This window comes from Salmo salar, chromosome ssa02, assembly GCF_905237065.1.
Source record: "Salmo salar chromosome ssa02, Ssal_v3.1, whole genome shotgun sequence".
NCBI lineage: Eukaryota > Metazoa > Chordata > Actinopteri > Salmoniformes > Salmonidae > Salmo > Salmo salar.
The window spans coordinates 65,164,245-65,186,524 of NC_059443.1; the positions used below are offsets into that span (position 1 = coordinate 65,164,245).

The 22,280-nt window shown below is 45.9% G+C and overlaps 1 protein-coding gene across 7 annotated transcripts in view; it reads right to left on the reverse strand.

The window, feature by feature from the left end:
• Nucleotides 1-8,667: 8,667 nt before the first annotated feature.
• LOC106589748 (gamma-adducin) overlaps nt 8,668-22,280 on the reverse strand; it is a 150,770-nt gene continuing 137,157 nt past the window's right edge. For 4 of the 7 annotated variants that reach the window (XM_045707977.1, XM_045707984.1, XM_045707988.1 and 1 more), the window contains 8 exons: nt 20,692-20,868; nt 18,634-18,876; nt 16,203-16,319; nt 15,894-15,980; nt 15,331-15,351; nt 14,098-14,221; nt 12,749-12,841; nt 8,668-11,694 (listed from right to left, as the gene is read on the reverse strand). In XM_045707977.1, the coding sequence (XP_045563933.1) occupies nt 11,444-11,694; nt 12,749-12,841; nt 14,098-14,221; nt 15,331-15,351; nt 15,894-15,980; nt 16,203-16,319; nt 18,634-18,876; nt 20,692-20,868 (1,113 nt within the window). In that variant the 3' untranslated portion in view covers nt 8,668-11,443. The remainder of the gene's footprint in view (nt 11,695-12,748; nt 12,842-14,097; nt 14,222-15,330; nt 15,352-15,893; nt 15,981-16,202; nt 16,320-18,633; nt 18,877-20,691; nt 20,869-22,280) is intronic. The other 3 variants (XM_045707994.1, XM_045707993.1, XM_045707995.1) reach the window with 3 other exon arrangements.

The following is a 22,280-nucleotide window of genomic DNA, read 5'->3' on the forward strand; positions in this document are numbered from 1 at the left end:
GTCTCCTTTACCTCTACCCCCCGCCCAACACCATGTCTCTCTCTCAATTCAATTTAAATTCAATTCAATTGAAGAGCTTTATTGTCATGGGAAACATATGTTAACATCGCCAAAGCAAGTGAAGTAGATAATAAACAAAAGTGAAATAAACAATAAAAAATAAGAGTAAACATTACACTCATAAAAGTTCCAAATAGTTAAAGTACAAAAGGGAAAATATATAAATATTGGTTGTATTTACAATGGCGTTCGTTCTTCACTGGTTGCCCTTTTCTTGTGGCAACAGGCCACAAATCTTGCTGCTGTGATTGCACACTGTGGTAACTCACAGTAGATATGGGAGTTTATCAAAATTGGATTTGTTTTCAAATTATTTGTGGGTCTGTGTAATCTGGGGGAAATATGTGTCTCTAATATGGTCATACATTTGGCAGGAGGTTAGGAAGTGCAGCTCAGCCTGTCTTCTCTTGAGAGCCAGGTCTGCCACCAGCGGCCTTTCTCAATGGCAAGGCTACTATGCTCACTGAGTCTGTACATAGTCAAAGCTTTCCTTAAGTTTGGGTCAGTCACAGTGGTCAGGTATTCTGCCACTGTGTACTCTCTGTTTAGGGCCAAATAACATTCTACTTTGCTCTGTTTTTTAGTTAATTCTTTCCAATGTGTCAAGTAATTATCGTTTTGTTTTCTCATGATTTGGTTGGGTCTAATTGTGTTGCTGTCCTTGGGCTATGTGGGGTCTGTTTGTGTTTGTGAACAGAGCCCCAGGACCAGCTTGCTGAGGGGACTCTTCTCCAGGTTCGTCTCTCTGTAGGTGATGACTTTGTTATGGAAGGTTTGGGAATCGCTCCCTTTTAGGTGGTTGTAGAATTTAACAACTCTTTTCGGGATTTTGATCATTAGCTGGTATCGGACTAATTCTGCTCTGCATGCATTATTTGGTGTTTTACGTTGTATATGTAGGATATCTTAGAAGAAATCTGCATGCAGTGTCTGAATTTGGTGTTTGTCCCATTTTGTGAATTCTTGGTTGGTGAGCGGACCCCAGATCTCCCAACCATAAAGGGCAATGGGTTCTATAACTGATTCAAGTATTTTTAGCCAGATCCTAATTGGTATGTCAAATTTGATGTTCCTTTTGATGGCATAGAAGACCCTTCTTGCCTTGTCTCTCAGATCATTCCCAGCTTTGTGGAAGTTACCTGTGGCTCTGATGTTTGGGCCGAGGTATGTATAGTTTTTTTGTGTGCTCTAGGGCAACGGTGTCTAGATGGAATTTGTATTTGTGGTCCTGGCAACTGGGCCTTTTTTGGAACACCATTATTTTTTGTCTTACTGAGATTTACTGTCAGGGCCCAGGTCTGACAGAATCTGTGCAGAAGATCTAGGTGCTGCTGTAGGCCCTCCTTGGTTGTGGACAGAAGCACCAGATCATCAGCAAACAGTAGACATTTGACTTCAGATTCTAGTAGGGTGAGGCCAGGTGCTGCAGACTGTTCTAGTGCCCTCGCCAATTCGTTGATATAAATGTTGAAGAGGGTGGGGCTTAAGCTGCATCCCTGTCACACCCCCCGGCCCCGTGGAAAGAAATATGTGTTTTTTGCCAATTGTTACTGCACACTTGTTGTCTCTGTTTCTCTCCTTTCTTTCTTTCTTTCTTTTTTCTTTCTTTCTTTCTTTCTTTCTTTCTTTCTTTCTTTCTTTCTTTCTTTCTTTCTTTCTTTCTTTCTTTCTTTCTTTCTCTTTCTTTCTCTTTCTTTCTTTCTTTCTTTCTCTTTCTTTCTCTTTCTTTCTCTTTCCGTCTTTCTTTCTTTCTTTGTCTTTCTCTCTCTCTGTTTTCCTTCTCTTTTCCCACCTATCTGCTCCTCCTATCCGCCTCCACCTGGTTGCCCCACAACCTGATATTAAAAAGGGATTAGGGCACTCTGAAAACAACATGGGTAATTTCCTGTTGGAGAGAACTCAACTAAACTCTCTCTCCTCGCTCTTTCACTTCCCCCTTTCGCTCTCTCTTTCTCTCTCTCCGCCCAGACAGCCGGGCCTGTAGAGATTTGGAGGGAGACGATGGAGGGGTGGGATGGGGAGGGAGGAAATGTAAGTGTGACTCCCCAGAGACTCTCCTTCTGTCAGGGTGAGAAAGGAGAGGATAGGAGGGGTGAGAGGATTCTTCCTGTATCCGTTGTCTTCCTCTCCTATTCTCCTCTATTCAGAACCTTTACTGATGAGGGATACATCTGTACTGACTGTACTGAGACCCTCCCTGACCCCCCCCACACACACACACACATCCCCCACCTCTCCTACTCACACATCCCCACACTCGCTGCCAAACATCCACTGTCACATGTGTCCATTGTGAAGATTTGTTGCTGAAGACACTGGAGATCAGGGCAGAGAAGGGAGTTTGCGTGACCAGGGCTGGGAGGAGAGCAGAGCAGGACAGGGCAGAGCAGGACCGGGCAGGGTAGGACAGAGCAGGACAGGGCAGAGCAGGACAGGGCAGAGCAGGACAGGGCAGAACAGGACAGGGCAGAACAGGACAAGGCAGGACAGAGCAGGACCGGGCAGGGCAGGACAGAGCAGGACAGGGCAGAGCAGGACAGGGCAGAACAGGACAGGGCAGAACAGGACAGGGCAGAACAGGACAAGGCAGGACAGAGCAGGACCGGGCAGGGCAGGACAGAGCAGGACAGGGCAGAGCAGGACAGGGCAGAACAGGACAGGGCAGAGCAGGACAGGGCAGAACAGGACAGGGCAGAAAAGGACAAGGCAGGACAGAGCAGGACCGGGCAGGGCAGGACAGAGCAGGACTGGACAGGGCAGGGCAGGGCAGGGCAGGGCAGGACAGGGCAGGACAGAGCGGGACCGGACAGGGCAGGACAGAGCAGGGCAGGGCAGGGCAGAGCGGGCAGGGCAGGGCAGGACAGAGCAGGACAGGACAGGGCAGGACAGAGCAGGACCGGACAGGGCAGGACAGAGCAGGGCAGGGCAGAGCGGGCAGGGCAGGGCAGGACAGGACAGGGCAGGACAGGGCAGGACAGAGCAGGGCAGGGTAGGACAGAGCAGGACATGGCAGGGTAGGACAGAGCAGGACAGGGTAGGACAGAGCAGGACAGGGTAGGACAGAGCAGGACAGGGCAGGGTAGGACAGAGCAGGACAGGGCAGGGTAGGACAGAGCAGGACAGGGCAGAACAGGACAGGACAGAGCAGGACAGGGCAGAACAGGACAGGACAGAGCAGGACAGGGCAGAACAGGACAGGACAGAGCAGGACAGGGCAGAACAGGACAGGACAGAGCAGGACAGGACAGAGCAGGCATGGGGTCCAGCAGTCCATGGCCTTTTCACAATTGCATAATCCTTGCGTCATCTCTCCTCGTTTCCTTCTCAAAACCCATTGGACGAGAAGGTCGGAGGGGAGGGACCTTTGGCTTTCTCATCCAATGGATTTTGAGAAGGAGACGAGGAAAGAGGATGTGAGGAATATGCAATTGAGTGCCATCTGGTCTTCTGGCCCAACCCAGCTCAACCTAACTCAACATAACTAACCCAGTCTGGTTAAGCACAATATCGCATGACATCATACTGCGCCATCTGAGTCAATATTCGAGTGTGTGTCTGAGTCAATAAGAGATTATAAACTGGGTGGTTTGAACCCTGAATGCTGATTGACTGACAGCTGTGGTATATTAGACCGTATACCACGGGTATGACAAAACATGTGTTTTTCCTGCTCTAATTACATTGGTAACTAGTTTATAATAGCAATAAGGCACCTCGGGGTTTGTGGTATATGGCCAATATACCACGGCTAAGGGCTGTTTACAGGCACTTCGCTTTGCATCGTGCCTAAGAAGAACAGCCCATAGCTGTGGTATATTGGCCATATACCACACCCACTCGGGCCTTATTGCTTAAATAACATCATGTCATTGTGGTTAGGGGGAATCCATGCCACTGACTCCTCTCACTCTCTACTTCATTTATATCTTTCATCACAATGGTCGTGGAGCTTCTTTTTATTCTATATCTAGACTAGCTAGTAGTCAAATGCAGGAGCATTAAACAGAGCCACACTGTTAGCCTGTTCAGAGCTGTGAAGGAAACAGAATTTGCATCCCAAATGGCACCCTATTCCCTATATAGTGCACTACGTTTGACCAGGGCCCAGTGCACTACAAAGTGAATAGGGTGCCATTTGGGACACAACATAATCATTAGAGGAACCACTCAACCATCTATAAACACAGGACCCAGGCTGACAGAGAGAGAGAAAGCATCTGTCTGTACAGTCTCATCTAGGAGGTGGCTTTTTTATTTCTGAACATGTACAGTTACACTGCATTAAGCAGGGGCAACGGAGACAGGGCAGGGGGGTTGGTGGAGGCTGTTGAGCGATGGGTAGAGAGAAGGGGGTGAGAGGTAGGTTCGATTCCCACGGGGGGCCAGCACAGGAAAAAAAAAAAATAATAATAATAATATAATAAATGTATGAAATGTATGCATTCACTACTGTAAGTCGCTCTGGATAAGAGCGTCTGCTAAATGACTAAAATGTCAAATGTCAAAGGTAGAGAGAGGGGGTAGAGACATAGGGGAGAGGGTAGAAGTTGGGGAAAGAGAGGCTGGAGAGAGAGGTGAGGGGATATAGTGAGGGGGGTATTGAGTGGGTAGAGAGGGGTGGGAGGATACAGAGAGAGATACAGAGAGGGTGGAGAGAGGGGACGAGGGGGTAGAGAGAGGGGAACGGGTACTAGAGAGGGATAGAGGGGGTAGAGAGAGGGGGCGAGGGGGTAGAGAGAGGAGACCGGTTACTAGAGAGGGATAGAGGGGTAGAGAGAGGGGACCGGATACTAAAAAGGGGACGAGGGGATAGAGAGAGGGAACCGGATAGTAGAGAGGGATAGAGAGAGGGGACAAGGGGGTAGAGAGTGGGGACCAGATACTAGGGAGGGATAGAGGGGGGTAGAGAGAGGGGACCAGATACTAGGGAGGGATAGAGGGGGGTAGAGAGAGGGGACAAGGGGGTAGAGAGAGGGGACCAGATACTAGGGAGGGATAGAGGGGGGTAGAGAGAGGGGACGAGGGGGTAGAGAGAGGGGACCAGATACTAGGGAGGGATAGAGGGGGGTAGAGAGGGTGAGGGGTTAGAGAGAGGGGACCGGATATTAGGGAGGGATAGAGGGGGGTAGAGAGAGGGGACGAGGGGGTAGAGAGAGGGGACCAGATACTAGGCAGGGATAGAGGGGGGTTGAGAGGGTGAGGGGTTAGAGAGAGGGGACCGGATATTAGGGAGGGATAGAGGGGGGTAGAGAGAGGGGACTGGATACTAGGGAAGGATAGAGGGGGCTAGAGAGAGTGAGGGGGTAGAGAGAGGGGATGAGGGGGTAGCGAGAGGGGGCAAGGGGGTAGAGAGGGGGGGCGAGGTGGTAGAGAGAGGGGGCGAGGGGTGTCCTGTAGAGAGGGGATAGAGAACTGGGAGCGGGGGTACAGGGGGGTGGGGGTGAGAGGAAGTGCCCCTGTGCTTCTGTTCTCCAGACGGAGTCGTGCTGTGAGTGTCACAACCATGAGCCAGGACTCATCCAGATGGATGCACAGCCAGGGGGAGTCGACATGATACACACACACACACACACACACACACACACACACACACACACACACACGTAGTTCTACGTACATTTTTGTGGCTGAATTTTTGGACTGCCACCCCTTCCCCCCATGACACGGGTTAGCATTAACATAGTAGCATCTACAGTAGGCCAGGCACCACTCAGATGAATATGGAGGAACAAGGGACCGCTAAACAAGATACTTCTACTGAATAGGCCCCTCCCCCATGACATGTTGACACGTGCTAGCAAAGTATCCCCATTCATAACATCTATAGTGTGGACTACAGTAGAACCTTAACAGCTTCCCCCAATAGACCCCCCATGACATGGACTAGTAGGACAGTAGGCTAGCCCCCCCTCCCCATATGCTACTCTATGACTGTGTGGAACTGGCCAACAGAGGCCGTTGTTTGGGTGCTACCCTCAACAGACACCACGGCACCGTGACCCCCTCCCAGTTCCCTCATCGAGTGTCAGTGTGTCCAGTGTAGTGGGCAGTATATATATATATATATCAGTAGAGGCTGCTGAGGGGAGGACGGTGAATAACAATGGCTAGAGCGGAGTGAATGGAATGGCATCAACCCACGTTTAATGTATATGATACCATTCCACCTATTCCACTCCAGTCATTACCAGGAGCCCGTCCTCCCTAATTAAGGTGCCACCAACCTCCTGTGGTATATATACCTCATTTGTGGCTCATAACAAGACTAAGCAATGTTTATCTCACTCCATAAAGATAATTCAAATATACAAGCATTAGGCAATGAGTTGACGTAGACTAGCAAGAATTGGTCTGAGAATTGTACACTACACAAGTGTTAGCTGAGTGGTTGAATGAACTACGGACATCACAGCATCAAACCTCTTGACTTGATCGCATGCCTTTAATGTTCAGTGCAGGAAAGTCTACATTTACTCAACAAAGTGCCATTATCATATCACATTTGTTAACGTCAGGGTCAGAGTTCAATGCAATGATTCCTGTCGACAAATCACAGAAGCAAACGCAACACTTAAGTTAAGGGAAGAGGGTGAGAGGAGAAGAGAAGTTAACGGGTAATATCGCTGTACTCCACGAACTCTTAGCCACTCTCCCCTCCCCCACACACACTCCCAGTCAGATTTAGGAAGCACATAACGTCATGGTGAGTTGCTTGTATATTTCATATTTTATTTATTTGCAAAGAGGAAAAATGCAGTCAAGGCACAACGGCACACACACCCCCGCAGCCACCTAGCAACTCCACTAGCAGTCCCATGTTTACCGTGCAATAAAGTCACCATTTTGTGTCAACACTGTGCACTGTAATTGGTTAACATCAGCATGAAATGAACTCTTGGATTGATTCGGTTCAGTTCCAGAAGGTTTGGCAGAATCACGACTCTTTGGAGGTGATGCGTACACATTACATTTGTGATAGATACACATACAATTAGGCGTGTCATAGAAGAAATATCATGGTGGGTCCCAGTCAAGTCAGTAGTTTAGGTCCCAGTCAAGTCAGTAGTTTAGGTCCCAGTCAAGTCAATAGTTTAGGTCTCAGTCAAGTCAATAGTTTAGGTCTCAGTCAAGTCAATAGTTTAGGTCCCAGTCAAGTCAATAGTTTAGGTCCCAGTCAAGTCAATAGTTTAGGTCCCAGTCAAGTCAATAGTTTAGGTCTCAGTCAAGTCAATAGTTTAGGTCCCAGTCAAGTCAGTAGTTTAGGTCTCAGTCAAGTCAATAGTTTAGGTCTCAGTCAAGTCAATAGTTTAGGTCTCAGTCAAGTCAGTAGTTTAGGTCCCAGTCAAGTCAATAGTTTAGGTCTCAGTCAAGTCAATAGTTTAGGTCCCAGTCAAGTCAGTAGTTTAGGTCCCAGTCAAGTCAATAGTTTAGGTCCCAGTCAAGTCAATAGTTTAGGTCTCAGTCAAGTCAATAGTTTAGGTCTCAGTCAAGTCAGTAGTTTAGGTCTCAGTCAAGTCAGTAGTTTAGGTCCCAGTCAAGTCAATAGTTTAGGTCCCAGTCAAGTCAGTAGTTTAGGTCTCAGTCAAGTCAGTAGTTTAGGTCCCAGTCAAGTCAATACTTTAGGTCCCAGTCAAGTCAATAGTTTAGGTCCCAGTCAAGTCAATAGTTTAGGTCCCAGTCAAGTCAGTAGTTTAGGTCCCAGTCAAGTCAGTAGTTTAGGTCCCAGTCAAGTCAATACTTTAGGTCCCAGTCAAGTCAATAGTTTAGGTCCCAGTCAAGTCAATAGTTTAGGTCCCAGTCAAGTCAGTAGTTTAGGTCCCAGTCAAGTCAGTAGTTTAGGTCTCAGTCAAGTCAATAGTTTAGGTCCCAGTCAAGTCAGTAGTTTAGGTCCTTCTTTTCAAGATGTCCTATTGCTAGCGTCACACACACCCCTCTTTCACACACAGCCAAGCAAGCAAAACAAACAAACATACATGCAGCCATATGTAAGTTATCCTGTGCATTATCAATACATACATACATATATATATTACAAAATATATGTCACCCTCTTAGTGCTATATAATGGTTGGTTGATTGACTGAAACTTAATATTTGTTCAGCAGCTTCTCCATCACCTCCAATACGTGTCAGTATAATGTCTGGACATATGCTTCTGGCCTCCAGGTTTTACACTGAAGGGGATTTTGCATAATTTGACAGTTGTTCATCTTTCATATGGACTATGTTCTCTATATATCATTGAAACCTGCATAATACGTGTGTATACTGGTTTTGTATTTACAGGATAATATCAGTACACCGAGCAACAACTTTCAAAAACCGTACAATATATTTGATTGCATCCCCATGTGCACACTGGATCTTTTCGTTTATGAGTTAAACTTAAAATGATTGTGGATGGATTATGTTCAACATAAAAACAGACAGTTGGAAGAATGATACGAGTGTTTATGAATGTGGATTGTAGATGATTATGGGGTGATTTTTGCGGCAAAATAAATTGGATCGGAATTCAATTTCTTTTGGCACTAAAATGACTCCATAAAAGGAGTCCGCCACTTCAATCAGTTTAACAAGACATGGAAATGAAAAATAAAGCTTCCGTTTCTTAAAATACAGTTTTATTTTGTGAATTTACACTGATTAGCAACACATCTGAAAGCAACTCCATTATAGAAGAACCATTTCTAATAGGATTTTTGTTCATTACTTGGCTCATTACTTGCATGCTAAAGCGATCCTTTCTTTTTTTATAAACAGAAACAAAATGGTGGACAGAGGCATTAGTTAGTAAAACAAAGGTGCAAACGGTCGGTAGATGGGAGAGAATAGGAAATAAAAGAATGCAAACGCAAACTCAATTCATCTGAGAGCGGTTTGTAAACGCTCGTACTGTAAATGGTTAATAAGGAAGGAGAAACCTAGTACTTGGTAAATGAAAAAGACTGAACTGAAAACCTGTCTGATACAAATGGAAAGATGAAAAATAAGAACTGTGTCAAAAAGGAGAAATGGTATGAAAAAAAAGGGTACAATTGTGAGTAATTCTAAAAACGTGGTGTTGTCATAGTTCTCCCTAAAACCCCACCCCACACATACACTTTTACATGTTCTAAAACTCACACACATCAACCCTTTTCCCAGCTGTTCATATAACTGTGAGACCAAAAAGCTCAACTCTGCTCTGAGACAGATGATAGGGCTATTTACACAGCTAAAGAGGTGCCTCTCTCCTTCCCTCCTTTCATCCCCCTCTCCTTCTCTTGCCCCATCCCACTCGCCTTCCCTCCTTTCATCCCCCTCTCCTTCTCTTGCCCCATCCCTCTCTCAGTGTTCCAAATCCAATAGTTCACATTGCTAGCTGGGATATTGGTACATCTGTATATGAACTGTATGTCTACATGCCACTTAGAAATCATGGAAGAGTGATGACTATCTTCTTGAGAAATAACAACACGAGTTCCAGTTTCCACAACCGACAACGTCGTGAAAGGAGCTGTTGAGATGCAAATAAAAAGAGAAACTAAAGAGAGAGGCTAAAGAGGCTACGCAAACAACGTCTAGGCAACTATGAGCTGTCAAAGTGGTCTTATGAGCAGTCATAGGCATGACAAAGGGGCGACTTAGAGGCCTAATGACAATCCGGGGAGCACTCCTGCTAAATTTGATGCCCGGGTGCGGGCAGGATAAGATTCTCAACCCTTGTCTCATGATTTAAAATATAGGAGAAAAATATAGTATATGGCTTTAAAAAAAAAAGAAAATCACACACAAAATACACACCATAGCAACAACGGCACCAGTTCCACGCTCAAGGCCCATGATTTTTATTTTAGAACTGAAGATACTTTTTGTATTTTGGGACCAGTTTTATTTATTTTTTCAAGCGTGACACAAATCTATATATTTTTCTTCTGAAACAACTCACTTTCCACAACCTAAAGTGTATCTTCCGTACTCTGCTCCTGCTATCTACTTTCTTGCTTCTATAGATTCTATTGGTTCTTCTGCTTCTAGAATCTCCTTCATAGTAGAAACCACCAGCAACTACATTGTGTTATAGTCCTACCACAGTAAAAGTGCAGCACAATAAAATACAAAATATATAGTTAAAAATCTATACCCAACATATCCAGTTTTCATATATCTCAGTTATATAGTATTTTTTTGTAATCTGAACAAGAATATAATTTGAGAGAAACCTGCAGGCAACACTAGAGCAACGTAGTCAGCCATATAAATTCAGATTCTTGCAAAAACATGCGTAACATCTTGCATTTCTCTGTAAAAGTATAGAAATGAGCACAAAGCTGAGTGAGATGACTACTACCAAATTGTGTTCAATTAAAAAATCTAAAATGTAATATATTTAATGAGATGACATGTTTTTATGATCTAAATGAGATTTAAAAGTATATAAATGATGATTCTTCACTAAAACGTGATTGTTTTTTTATTCCTTTTAGTTTGGCAAAATAAAAATGAAATTATCAAGAGGAGAGGACAATAAAAAATTCTGTGAGTTTAGAGTGAATCAGCAGCGGTGAACAACTGAGATGAAGGCCGGAGGTCGACTAGAAGAGAGCTAGGTAATGTAAATATAGATTCACTTTTAACAGAAGGTGAGAGAGGAGGAGGAGCAATAAAAAGAGGGATGAAAGAGAAAAACGAAGCAAGAGGCAGAGAGTGAAAGAAAGAAAACCTGTAAATTTTAAACCATCTCAAACCAGTTTTCCAGTCTGACTATTACTTTGTGGCCTCTCTGATTTCAGTCCTCTATGTATTGAAGCAGACATCATATGAGGAGAAAATCTAAGCGAAAAGAACATGGTGGTTGTTATGGTTACCATAAGGGCGTAAAGCGTTTCCGTACGCTAGCTAGTCACCATATTGTGCAGTTTAATAATACCACTGATGCATATCTAGACCCGCCAGTGTCGGCTGGAGATTATGAAGCAAGGAATATGATTGGCTGTTTCTAATTCCATAATCAACAATTAGCCAATGGCAGAGAAGAAATAACATAATCAGCCAATGGCAGTGAATATTGAACATGGGGGAGGAGTCAGTTTTCCAGAATCAGTTGTTGCAGCTTTATCATTTTAATCCTCGCCTTTCCAAATCAATGAGCCTTCACTTCTAGGAAGAGAATCCTCAACTCATTTCATCACTTTTCGCGCAAGTCTAAAAAATGTTAACTTAAAAGAACAATTTGTTAAAAAATACAAACAAAATAAAATCTTTTTTTTTTTTAAATGACAAAAGAGGACACTGACAAAAACAAAACTAAAATAAAAACAGACAAAAAAATAGGAGGGGTCCCCTCTTTCTTCTTAAACTGTATAAAGGCTTTAATATCACTCCCGCCATCTCTCTTTCTCTAGGCCTCCATTTTCTCTTTCTTTTTGTTCTTCTTGAGGAAGGAGGGAGTGCGGAACTTCTTCTTCTTCTTGTTGGGGGACTTGGAGGGCGAGCTCTCGGGGGAGAGGGCGGAGTCTTCAATCTTCTCGCCGGTGTGGACCTTGACCTCAATGCTCTCCACGCTGGTGGTCAGCTGACTGACCCGTTTGCTCAGCTCGTCGTTCACCTCATGGTCGCCGCCGTCCTTGCCGTTCTGCATCGTGTGGTTCTCTGGAAAGAGCAGCGGAGAGGGGTCAGAGGTCAGACAGGGTAGAACACCACCAACCACAACAACAAGAAACCTGATTCTGTGTATGCTACAGGCCTGTATACTATGTTTTGACCACAAAATATGTTCAGGTGCTACTATGGATAACTTTTCCAAATTCTCAGAAATCCTGGTTGGACGACCCTGGAATCAGGAAGGAATAACCAGGCAATCTGGGAATCTTCCGACCGGGATTTCTGGAAAACCTGGGAATTTGGGGGAAATTTCAACCCTAGGTGCTGCATTTACCATGAACCAAGAGCAACCTAGGAGAGGATGTCAACTGATGTCCCCTACCCTATCTGAAATCTGTCATTACAGTACAGCTGGTGTCTGTTAACTAATCAACACAAGTTCAATGAACACCTTTTTCAACAGAGTGCATTTCACAGCCAATGTTAATGTGACCGTGACTATGTGCTGTACGGGGATCCAGTTACCACAGCGAAGACTGTTCTTTACAAGCACTGTTCTGTTACAAGATCATTTCAATGTATTACAATGAACCAACGTGTGACATCATAAGAGGTTGTTGAGCAACAATCGACCCGACTTGGCCCCCACAGGAGAAGAACTGGTTGACTTAAGTCAAAAACTGGGTCACGAATTGTGTCGCCCGCACACACACGGAGCAGTTTGCTGTGGGGAACTGTGTTGATGGCTACTCTAGTGTTCTGTAGTTACGTGGTGTTGGTGTTTGTTGTTCAAAGGGACAGGAAGTAGTTACTACAGGAAGTAAAACTGAGTCATTGTTACTTATTAAGAGGAAGTAAGACACTATAGAATTGGTACTGATTAAACATAGTAAAGTTGATTTCACAATAGCAATGTAGTAGGTTTCCATATAACTTTGTATCTATTATAACATTTGAGGTAAAAGTGGAACCAAAGGAATGTAGAATGTGTTTTTGACATAATAAAACACAGCACAACCTTAGTAAAGCCTGTTCTGTTGAAACGCACACAAACAAACACATGAACACATTTCACAACATTCTCTCTCTCTCTGTGGGATACCTTTTTTAGCTGGAGTTATTTGCGGGGACTGAGTTTGGGACAGAGACTGAGAGAGAGTGGAAGCGTCGTTGGAGGTTAGGTCGTGCTCGTCATCTGCAGGAGGGGGTGAGGGGTTGGGATGAGGGTTGAAGGGGTGGGAGTAAGGGGTCAATGGGTGAGGAGGGGGTGAGGGATTGGGATGAGGGTTGAAGGGGTCAGGGGGTGAGGAGGGGGTGAGGGATTGGGATGAGGGTTGAAGGGGTGGGAGTAAGGGGTCAAGTGGTGAGGAGGGGGTGAGGGATTGGGATGAGGGTTGAAGGGGTGGGAGTAAGGGGTCAAGGGGTGAGGAGGGGGTGAGGGAGTGGGATGAGGGTTGAAGGGGTCAGGGGGTGAGGAGGGGGTGAGGGATTGGGATGAGGGTTGAAGGGGTGGGAGTAAGGGGTCGGGGGGGTGAAGAGGGGGAGAGGGGTAAGGGTGAGGGAGTGGGTTGGTAGAAGTAGGGTTGGGGGGGGTGAGAGAGGGAAGTGAGGGTTTGGGGGTGAGAGATTAGTGTTGACACACATGTTAGAGGCAAACAGATCTGGGACCAGGCTACGTTGGGGTACATGGAATGTAGTGGTCGTACATTACCTCCAGTACATACAGTGAGGAATCTAATGGGTTAACGTGGTTCATTTAACCACCAGGTCATTCTCCTGGCCATTAGTAATACTATTAGTTTAGAAGTATACATCAGTGTCATTCCAAAAACCCATTCATTATCACAGTGGAGTTATAGCAGCAGCATTACAGACAAACAGTCATTCGTGAGACTATCAGCATCATAGTATACATAACAGCACATAGTATTACTGTGAGCACAGACATGCAGAAGAACATTCTAGAAGGAGCATAAGAACATTCTATAAGGAGCATAATATGGAATCCAGATTGGACTGGTGTAGAGTAGGTGGGGATACAGGGTGGATGGTGTCATGGCAACCGGGCCCACTCATACAGTGGGTGTGAAAACCTGCTGTGGGCCAGTCTGTCTGTTCTGTTGGCCGCCTTACTCATAGGATGGAGGGATGGTTCTGACTGCAAGATCAGGAACAACTCACTAAAAATGGTGTTGTGGCTTATCAAACGGGTTCAGCGACATCTGCAATCTGATTGGCTGAAATGGGGCTCCAAGCCATTGACAATTCCCTGTTATCGGACTGTCTATGGAAGTAGTAGCAGCTTTCACTGGAGTGGAATACTACTCATTTGACTAGTGTATAACATGGTAGATGACTGGTGTGTGTTTCTCTGTGGTTCTGTATGGGTGTGTGTGTGTTTCTCTGTGGTTCTGTATGGGTGTGTGCCTTCTCTGTGCGACTCTCTCTTACCACTCAGCCCCAGCTGTCTCTTCTCTATGTTCATCGTGTATTCGTCCATCTCTTTCTCAGACAGCTGACTGAAGGGGTTAGGAGGTAGAGGAACCATCTGGTCATCCTCTGATGCCACGTAGGGCTGGAGAGAGATAATGGAGCGAGAGAGAGAGAGAGGAGGAAAGAGAGAGAGAGTGGAGAATGAGAGAGAGAGGAGAGCGAGAGAGTAGAGGGAGGGAGAGAGAGAGAAAGAGAGAGAGGAGAGATAGAGAGTAGAGGGAGAGAGAGAGAGTGGAGAGGGAGAGAGAGAGAGTGGAGACAGAGAGAGAGAGTGAGTGTAGAGAGAGTGAGTGGAGAGAGAGAGTGGAGAGCGAGAAGAGAGAGAGAGAGGAGGGAGAGAGAGAGGAGGGAGAGAGAGAGTGGAGGGAGAGAGAAGAGAGAGAGAGGAGAGAGAGTGGAGGGAGAGAAGAGAGAGAGAGGAGAGAGAGTTGAGGGAGAGAAGAGAGAGAGAGGAGAGAGAGTGGAGAGAGAGAAGAGAGATAGGAGAGAAGAGAGAGAGGAGAGAGAGAGTGGAGAGAGAGGAGAGAGAGAAGGGAGAGAGAGTGGAGGGAGAGAGAGAGGAGAGAGAGAGAGAGAGAGAGAGAGAGAGAGAGAGAGGAGAGAGAGAGAGAGAGAGAGGAGAGAGAGAGGAGAGAGAGAGAGAGAAGGGAGAGAGAGTGGAGGGAGAGAGAGAGGAGAGAGAGAGAGAGGAGAGAGATGAGAGAGAGAGAGGAGTTAACATAGGATCAGACATAAGACTCCCCAGACTTTTAACATGGACAGATACATTGCTAAATTAGGACCAGAATGAGTACACTAAGACATGGCAGTTCATCGTAAACCACAACACACACTAACACACAATTCAATAGAAATGGGCATATCACACAAACACACTCCAATACTTTCAAATGACTTACCAACAACAGGGAGAAACTATGATTCAGAGACACTGTCTAATATGAACGCTGTTCTGTCACAACCACATCAGAACATGCACAACACACATTTGGTGACATAAGGAAGTAGAAAAACACTGGTCATTCATTGGTGGAGTGCACCATCATGCGTAAACACTCCATTTCACTCCCACCTCCAAAAACACACAAACAGTGATAATGTGACCTAACAGGACACCAACTGAAATGACAAACAGATAAAATGCACTAACACTGCACACTGTAGTATTCAAAAAGCCTGTAGAGACATTACCTTTACACGGACCGGCTGATCCTTCAACACGACATACACCATGTAGGGGAACAATATTCAATAAGTGATCAAATCTCACACTTATCAGTTTGATCTCAACTCTGACAGACAGAGACCTGGATTGTGTTATTTCCTTTTGCTATAAGATGATACCATCACCAAAATGCTGCCCAGAAGATCCAAAAGGATTAAGTTATTCACCAAAGTTGGCACTTTGAAGGACGGATGTCATTACAGAATCCCAGAGCCATAGAGATGTGTATTTCTGGTTCTAAACAATACATTAGCCCCACCTACTGGTCAAGGTTGGCAAATGCAATAACAAACAGCTAAGCCTATCTAGCCTGGATGATATGGTTTACTTAGCAAAATCCTCAAGGATGCTCACAGCTTACAGACTGCCGTATATACCCTATAATTCAAAAGACTGTCATATATTGAAATAAATATTGAAATATAATGGTAACCACTTTAGTTGTTGTTTATGACACTTATGGATGTACCACCAACAGGACTTCAGGTAAAGTGGTATATGGTTTTTTTCACACAGAGTTGCCACTCACCATTCGAGGTTCGTCCAATGGGATGCCTGCCAGGTGGTGAGAGCGAGGTCCGGACGTCATCATGTCGAATCTGTTCTGCTCTCTGATCTGTGATAGGACAAAACAGTGACATCACTTACAGCTACACAACCAGGAAGTGCATGGTAAGGATTGTGGTTCTGATAGGACGGTGGAAGGCAGAGAAGGAGCTGACAGAGAGGAGTTAAGTTGAAGTTGGCCTTAGTGATCCAGGGTCAGTTTTGCCTTTCTCCTACTGATGTTTATGGTAAAGATGTATGGAGGGTAGCTGATCCTAGATCTGTGACTTACTCGGTTTCTCCTCTCCAGCACCTCGCTAGGGTTGGTGTTCATAGGGACAAACTGATTGGGGTCCTCGATCCGGATTGGAGTGCCGCTGCTGTTGCCACCTTCCTCAGACTTCATCCACTGTAGAGAACAGAAAATACAAAAACATAGTCCAATCAGACAATAGACCAATCAGACCATAGACCAATCAGACAATAGACCAATCAGACAATAGACCAATCAGACCATAGTCCAATCAGACCATAGTCCAATCAGACCATAGTCCAATCAGACCATAGTCCAATCAGACATAGTCCAATCAGACATAGTCCAATCAGACATAGTCCAATCAGACATAGTCCAATCAGACATAGTCCAATCAGTCTAGTTCATCCGGAGGGAAAGGCAGCCCAATTTTGATATTTTTCCCATAAATTGCTTTTCACCAATCAGAGCAGCTCTGAAAAGGATCTGATGTGAAAAGATCGGAAGTAATTGATCAAAAGACTGATTAGTGGAAAAATTGGGCTGCCTGTGTAAACATAGCCAAGGTGAACATGCTGGTATTCCTTTCTGAGTCATTATATGTGGTAATATCACAAAGATGTAATTCTCTAACATACCAGGAGAGGGCAGTCTAATATAAGGTTTCACCAGAATGTGGATCAGAGAACGTCAGATTGGCTCTTGACAAGCAACTGAGCTAGTCAGGACTAAGACCTGCACAACACAATGTGTAGACATGAACAGGGAGCTCTGTTTATGTGTGTTTATATAGAGTGTTAACCCTCCCTACAGTATGAGTACTGACCATGGTCCTGGTGTGTTTATATAGAGTGTTAACCCTCCCTACAGTAGGTGTACTGACCATGGTCCTGGTGTGTTTATATAGAGTGTTAACCCTCCCTACAGTATGAGTACTGACCATGGTCCTGGTGCATTTATATAGAGTGTTAGCCCTGCCTACAGTAGGAGTACTGACTATGGTCCTGGTGCATTTATATAGAGTGTTAACCCTGCCTACAGTAGGAGTACTGACCATGGTCCTGGTGCGTTTATATAGAGTGTTAACCCTCCCTACAGTAGGAGTACTGACCATGGTCCTGGTGTGTTTATATAGAGTGTTAACCCTGCCTACAGTAGGAGTACTGACCATGGTCCTGGTGCATTTATATAGAGTGTTAACCCTGCCTACAGTAGGAGTACTGACCATGGTCCTGGTGTGTTTATATAGAGTGTTAACCCTCCCTACAGTAGGAGTACTGACCATGGTCCTGGTGCGTTTATATAGAGTGTTAACCCTGCCTACAGTAGGAGTACTGACCATGGTCCTGGTGTGTTTATATAGAGTGTTAACCCTCCCTACAGTATGAGTACTGACCATGGTCCTGGTGTGTTTATATATACCCTGCCTACAGTAGGAGTACTGACCATGGTCCTGGTGTGTTTATATAGAGTGTTAACCCTCCCTACAGTAGGAGTACTGACCATGGTCCTGGTGTGTTTATATAGAGTGTTAACCCTGCCTACAGTAGGAGTACTGACCATGGTCCTGGTGTGTTTATATAGAGTGTTAACCCTGCCTACAGTATGAGTACTGACCATGGTCCTGGTGTGTTTATATAGAGTGTTAACCCTGCCTACAGTATGAGTACTGACCATGGTCCTGGTGTGTTTATATAGAGTGTTAACCCTGCCCACAGTATGAGTACTGACCATGGTCCTGGTGTGTTTATATAGAGTGTTAACCCTGCCTACAGTAGGTGTACTGACCATGGTCCTGGTGTGTTTATATAGTGTTAACCCTCCCTACAGTAGGAGTACTGACCATGGTCCTGGTGTGTTTATATAGAGTGTTAACCCTGCCTACAGTATGAGTACTGACCATGGTCCTGGTGTGTTTATATAGAGTGTTAACCCTGCCTACAGTATGAGTACTGACCATGGTCCTGGTGTGTTTATATAGAGTGTTAACCCTCCCTACAGTAGGAGTACTGACCATGGTCCTGGTGTGTTTATATATAGTGTTAACCCTGCCTACAGTATGAGTACTGACCATGGTCCTGGTGTGTTTATATAGAGTGTTAACCCTCCCTACAGTAGGAGTACTGACCATGGTCCTGGTGTGTTTATATATAGTGTTAACCCCTGCCTACAGTAGGAGTACTGACCATGGTCCTGGTGTGTTTATATAGAGTGTTAACCCTGCCTACAGTAGGAGTACTGACCATGGTCCTGGTGTGTTTATATAGAGTGTTAACCCCTGCCTACAGTATGAGTACTGACCATGGTCCTGGTGTGTTTATATAGAGTGTTAACCCTGCCTACAGTATGAGTACTGACCATGGTCCTGGTGTGTTTATATAGAGTGTTAACCCTGCCTACAGTAGGAGTACTGACCATGGTCCTGGTGTGTTTATATAGTGTTAACCCTGCCTACTGTAGGAGTACTGACCATGGTCCTGGTGCGTTCGTCCACGGCCGCCACGTTAACCTTCATGTAACTGTTAGGGCTGTTGAGCCAGCGGGTCTTCTCCCTGGCCTGTCTCTGCTGGAGGAACTTAAACGGCAGCCGCGCGGCGCCCTCCTCCTCCTCGAACATGAACGCCGTCACCGTGGCCGGGATCTCCACGTCGGACTTGTGCCGAGGCTTCTCCCGAATGATGGGGTGGCGGTAAGCGTAGCCAGTCCGGTAGCCCTGTGGGGAAAAAGATACAGAAATCAATCAATCCATTAGACGTCATGTACATAGTGCGTTCAGTCCGGTAGCCCTGTGGGGAAAACAAACAAATGACAGAAATGTCCACCTACAAATAGGATTCCGTTTTGTATAGTACTTATTTGTCACAAAGTTTCTAAGTCCCTAGAGAGGTAAAAGTGGTAGGAAAGAAGACTCTTTAGTAGTGGAACAAAATGTTTTCAAGCTTTTGATCTCCCCATTCATCTAGAGTTCATTTTCAATAGTGCAAGTCATCTCTGTAGAATCTTCACTACATAGGAATGTAGTTCTTGTCTCTGTCCCACCCTTATTATTTGGACACAGCCCTGGACTCAAAACTATCGCCTCTGTCCACTAAGGAAAACGGAGAGAGAGAGAGAGAGAGAGAGAGAGAGAGAGAGAGAGAGAGAGAGAGAGAGACAGTCTCCGGCCACTATCCCATGATTCCTAGCTGTGGGAGAATTGAAAAACGATGAAGTGCAGCCGGAGGGGTTCCTGGCATCCATGGACAATGGAGTGTGTTCAGATACTTCCTGTCTCTTTCTCCCCCTCTCTCTTTATCTGTCTTTCTCCTCTCTGTCCCTTGCTCTCTCTCTCTCTCACCCTGTATAGCGCTTCTCTTCTCTATCCATGACTTAACTCTTTCTCTTTCTCTCGTCCTCCCTCCTTTTCATCGATACCAGACTATCCAGTCAGTGTCAATCACATATAGACTTTAACCAGGTGTTCGGAGACCAGACTCAACCTTTCAACTGGACTCAGGAAACACAGACTCAGAATCAGATGAGGTTCTTGGCATGCAGCTTCCTCTCCATATCAGAGGTATATGCTGTGGTGTTGTGAAACGTGTTATTCCGGTATATTCTGTACTATAAGAAATAGTATTTTTACGAGGTGTGAGACGAGACTATGTGATAGGAGCGGTCCCCTTCAGACAGCTACACAGACCGTTGGGTAATGACTCTCCAGATGCACTACATAGAGGACAGAGGTGAGAAGGGAGTAGACAAAAAATTTGAGAAGCGAGACTTGGGGAGACAAGAGAGGGAGGAGAGGAAAGAGGTGAAAAAGACAAATAGGAGAAGGCAAGAAAGAGGAGACGAGAGAGAGAGTGAGAGAGAGAGAGAGAGAAGGGAGAGAGAGAGAGAGAGAAGGGAGAGAGAGAGAGAGAGAAGGGAGAGAGAAGGGAGAGAGAGGGACCAGTTCCAGCAGGGCCAAGACCATAGATCACTGACCCAGTCCCAAGTCTACAGGGACCAGTTCCAGCAGGGTCCAGACCATAGATCACTGACCCAGTCCCAAGTCTACAGGGACCAGTTCCAGCAGGGTCCAGACCATAGATCACTGACCCAGTCCCAAGTCTACAGGGACCAGTGATGTAGTGTACTTTATGGAGTGACAGATCCAGTTGATGACCCAGAAACAGTAATGACAGAGGAAATGAGGACAGGATTGTACACTATATGTTGGATGCCAAGTCATTGTCCTTGAATTCCATTTCCCTGTTAGTTACACAACCTGGAGGTCAGATGCAGGAGGGGGGCTCCTGGGACAGGGCCAGCCCAGCAGGTCAACTCATAGCCTGGGTAGCGTGGGTGGTAGCCCCGCTTCCTCCCATGACCTTGGTGGCTAGTGCCAACTGGACATATGGCATAACAAGGAGTCACTGTCACAGCAAGGATATTATACAGTAATGTAGATTACAGTGTGTGTGTGTGTGTGTGTGTGTGTGTGTGTGTGTGTGTGTGTGTGTGTGTGTGTGTGTGTGTGTGTGTGTGTGTGTAAACCACTCACCAGGTTATCCAGCATCCTCATGAGAGATTCAAACTCCAGCTCTCCCACCTTCCACTTGTGTGGGCTTCCCATGTTGACAGACACTGCATCGGCCACCGCATGGGTCCGAGACTTATACTTCTCAGCATCTAACACAATCAGGTTGTCTACGCTGCCAGCACACGAGATCGCATTCACCTAGAGAGAGACGGGGGAGAGAGAGAGAGAGATGGGGGGAGAGAGAGAAAGAGACAGATGGGGGAGAGAGAGAGAGAGAGACAGATGGGGGAGAGAGAGAGAGAGAGACAGATGGGGGAGAGAGAGAGAGACAGATGGGGGAGAGAGAGAGAGAGAGAGAGAGAGAGAGAGAGAGAGAGAGAGAGAGAGACAGATGGGGGAGAGAGAGAGAGAGACAGATGGGGGAGAGAGAGCGAGACAGATGGGGGAGAGAGAGCGAGACAGATGAGGGAGAGAGAGAGACAGATGAGGGAGAGAGAGAGACAGATGAGGGAGAGAGAGAGAGACAGATGGGTGAGAGAGAGAGAGACAGATGGGTGAGAGAGAGAGAGAGAGAGAGACAGATGGGTGAGAGAGAGAGAGAGACAGATTGGTGAGAGAGAGAGAGAGACAGATGAGGAGAGAGAGACAGATGGGTGAGAGAGAGAGAGAGACAGATGGGTGAGAGAGAGAGACAGATGAGGGAGAGAGAGAGAGACAGATGAGGAGAGAGAGAGAGACAGATGGGGAGAGAGAGAGAGAGAGAGACAGATGGGGAGAGAGAGAGAGAGAGACAGATGGGGAGAGAGAGAGAGAGAGACAGATGGGGAGAGAGAGAGAGAGAGACAGATGGGGAGAGAGAGAGAGAGAGAGAGAGAGACAGATAGAGAGAGACAGATGGGGAGAGAGAGAGAGAGAGAGACAGATGGGGGAGAGAGAGAGAGACAGATGGGGGAGAGAGAGAGAGACAGATGGGGGAGAGAGAGAGAGAGACAGATGGGGAGAGAGAGAGAGACAGATGGGGGAGAGAGAGAGAGACAGATGGGGGAGAGAGAGAGAGACAGATGGGGAGAGAGAGAGAGAGACAGATGGGGAGAGAGAGAGAGACAGATGGGGAAAAAGAAAAGATGGGAGAGAGAGAGAGACAGATGGGGAGAGAGAGAGAGACAGATGGGGGAGAGAGAGAGAGACAGATGGGGGAGAGAGAGAGAGACAGATGGGGGAGAGAGAGAGAGATGGGAGAGGGAAATGAGCCATTTCTATTCAGAAAAGACATTTCTATTCGAGAGAAAAATCTAGACAATTGAAAAATGGAACCCAAGGAGGTATTAGAGTTTACAGTTATTATACAAGGTCACTTTTTTTTGCAATAGCCACACACACACCGTAGGTTAATCTGTAGATATTAAGCAGGCTTTGCTAGGTTGGATTAATGTTTTGTTTGGCTCTGAGGCAGAGATTCAAATAGGGATTTGGTGCACCTATTACAACAGGCAGGGCAACACCCACACACACCCACACACACTGTAATGTCTACCGTATTTACAAACTGCATACACACGCGCACAGCACACAGACAGTAACGCACACATATCATACGCACACGCGCACAC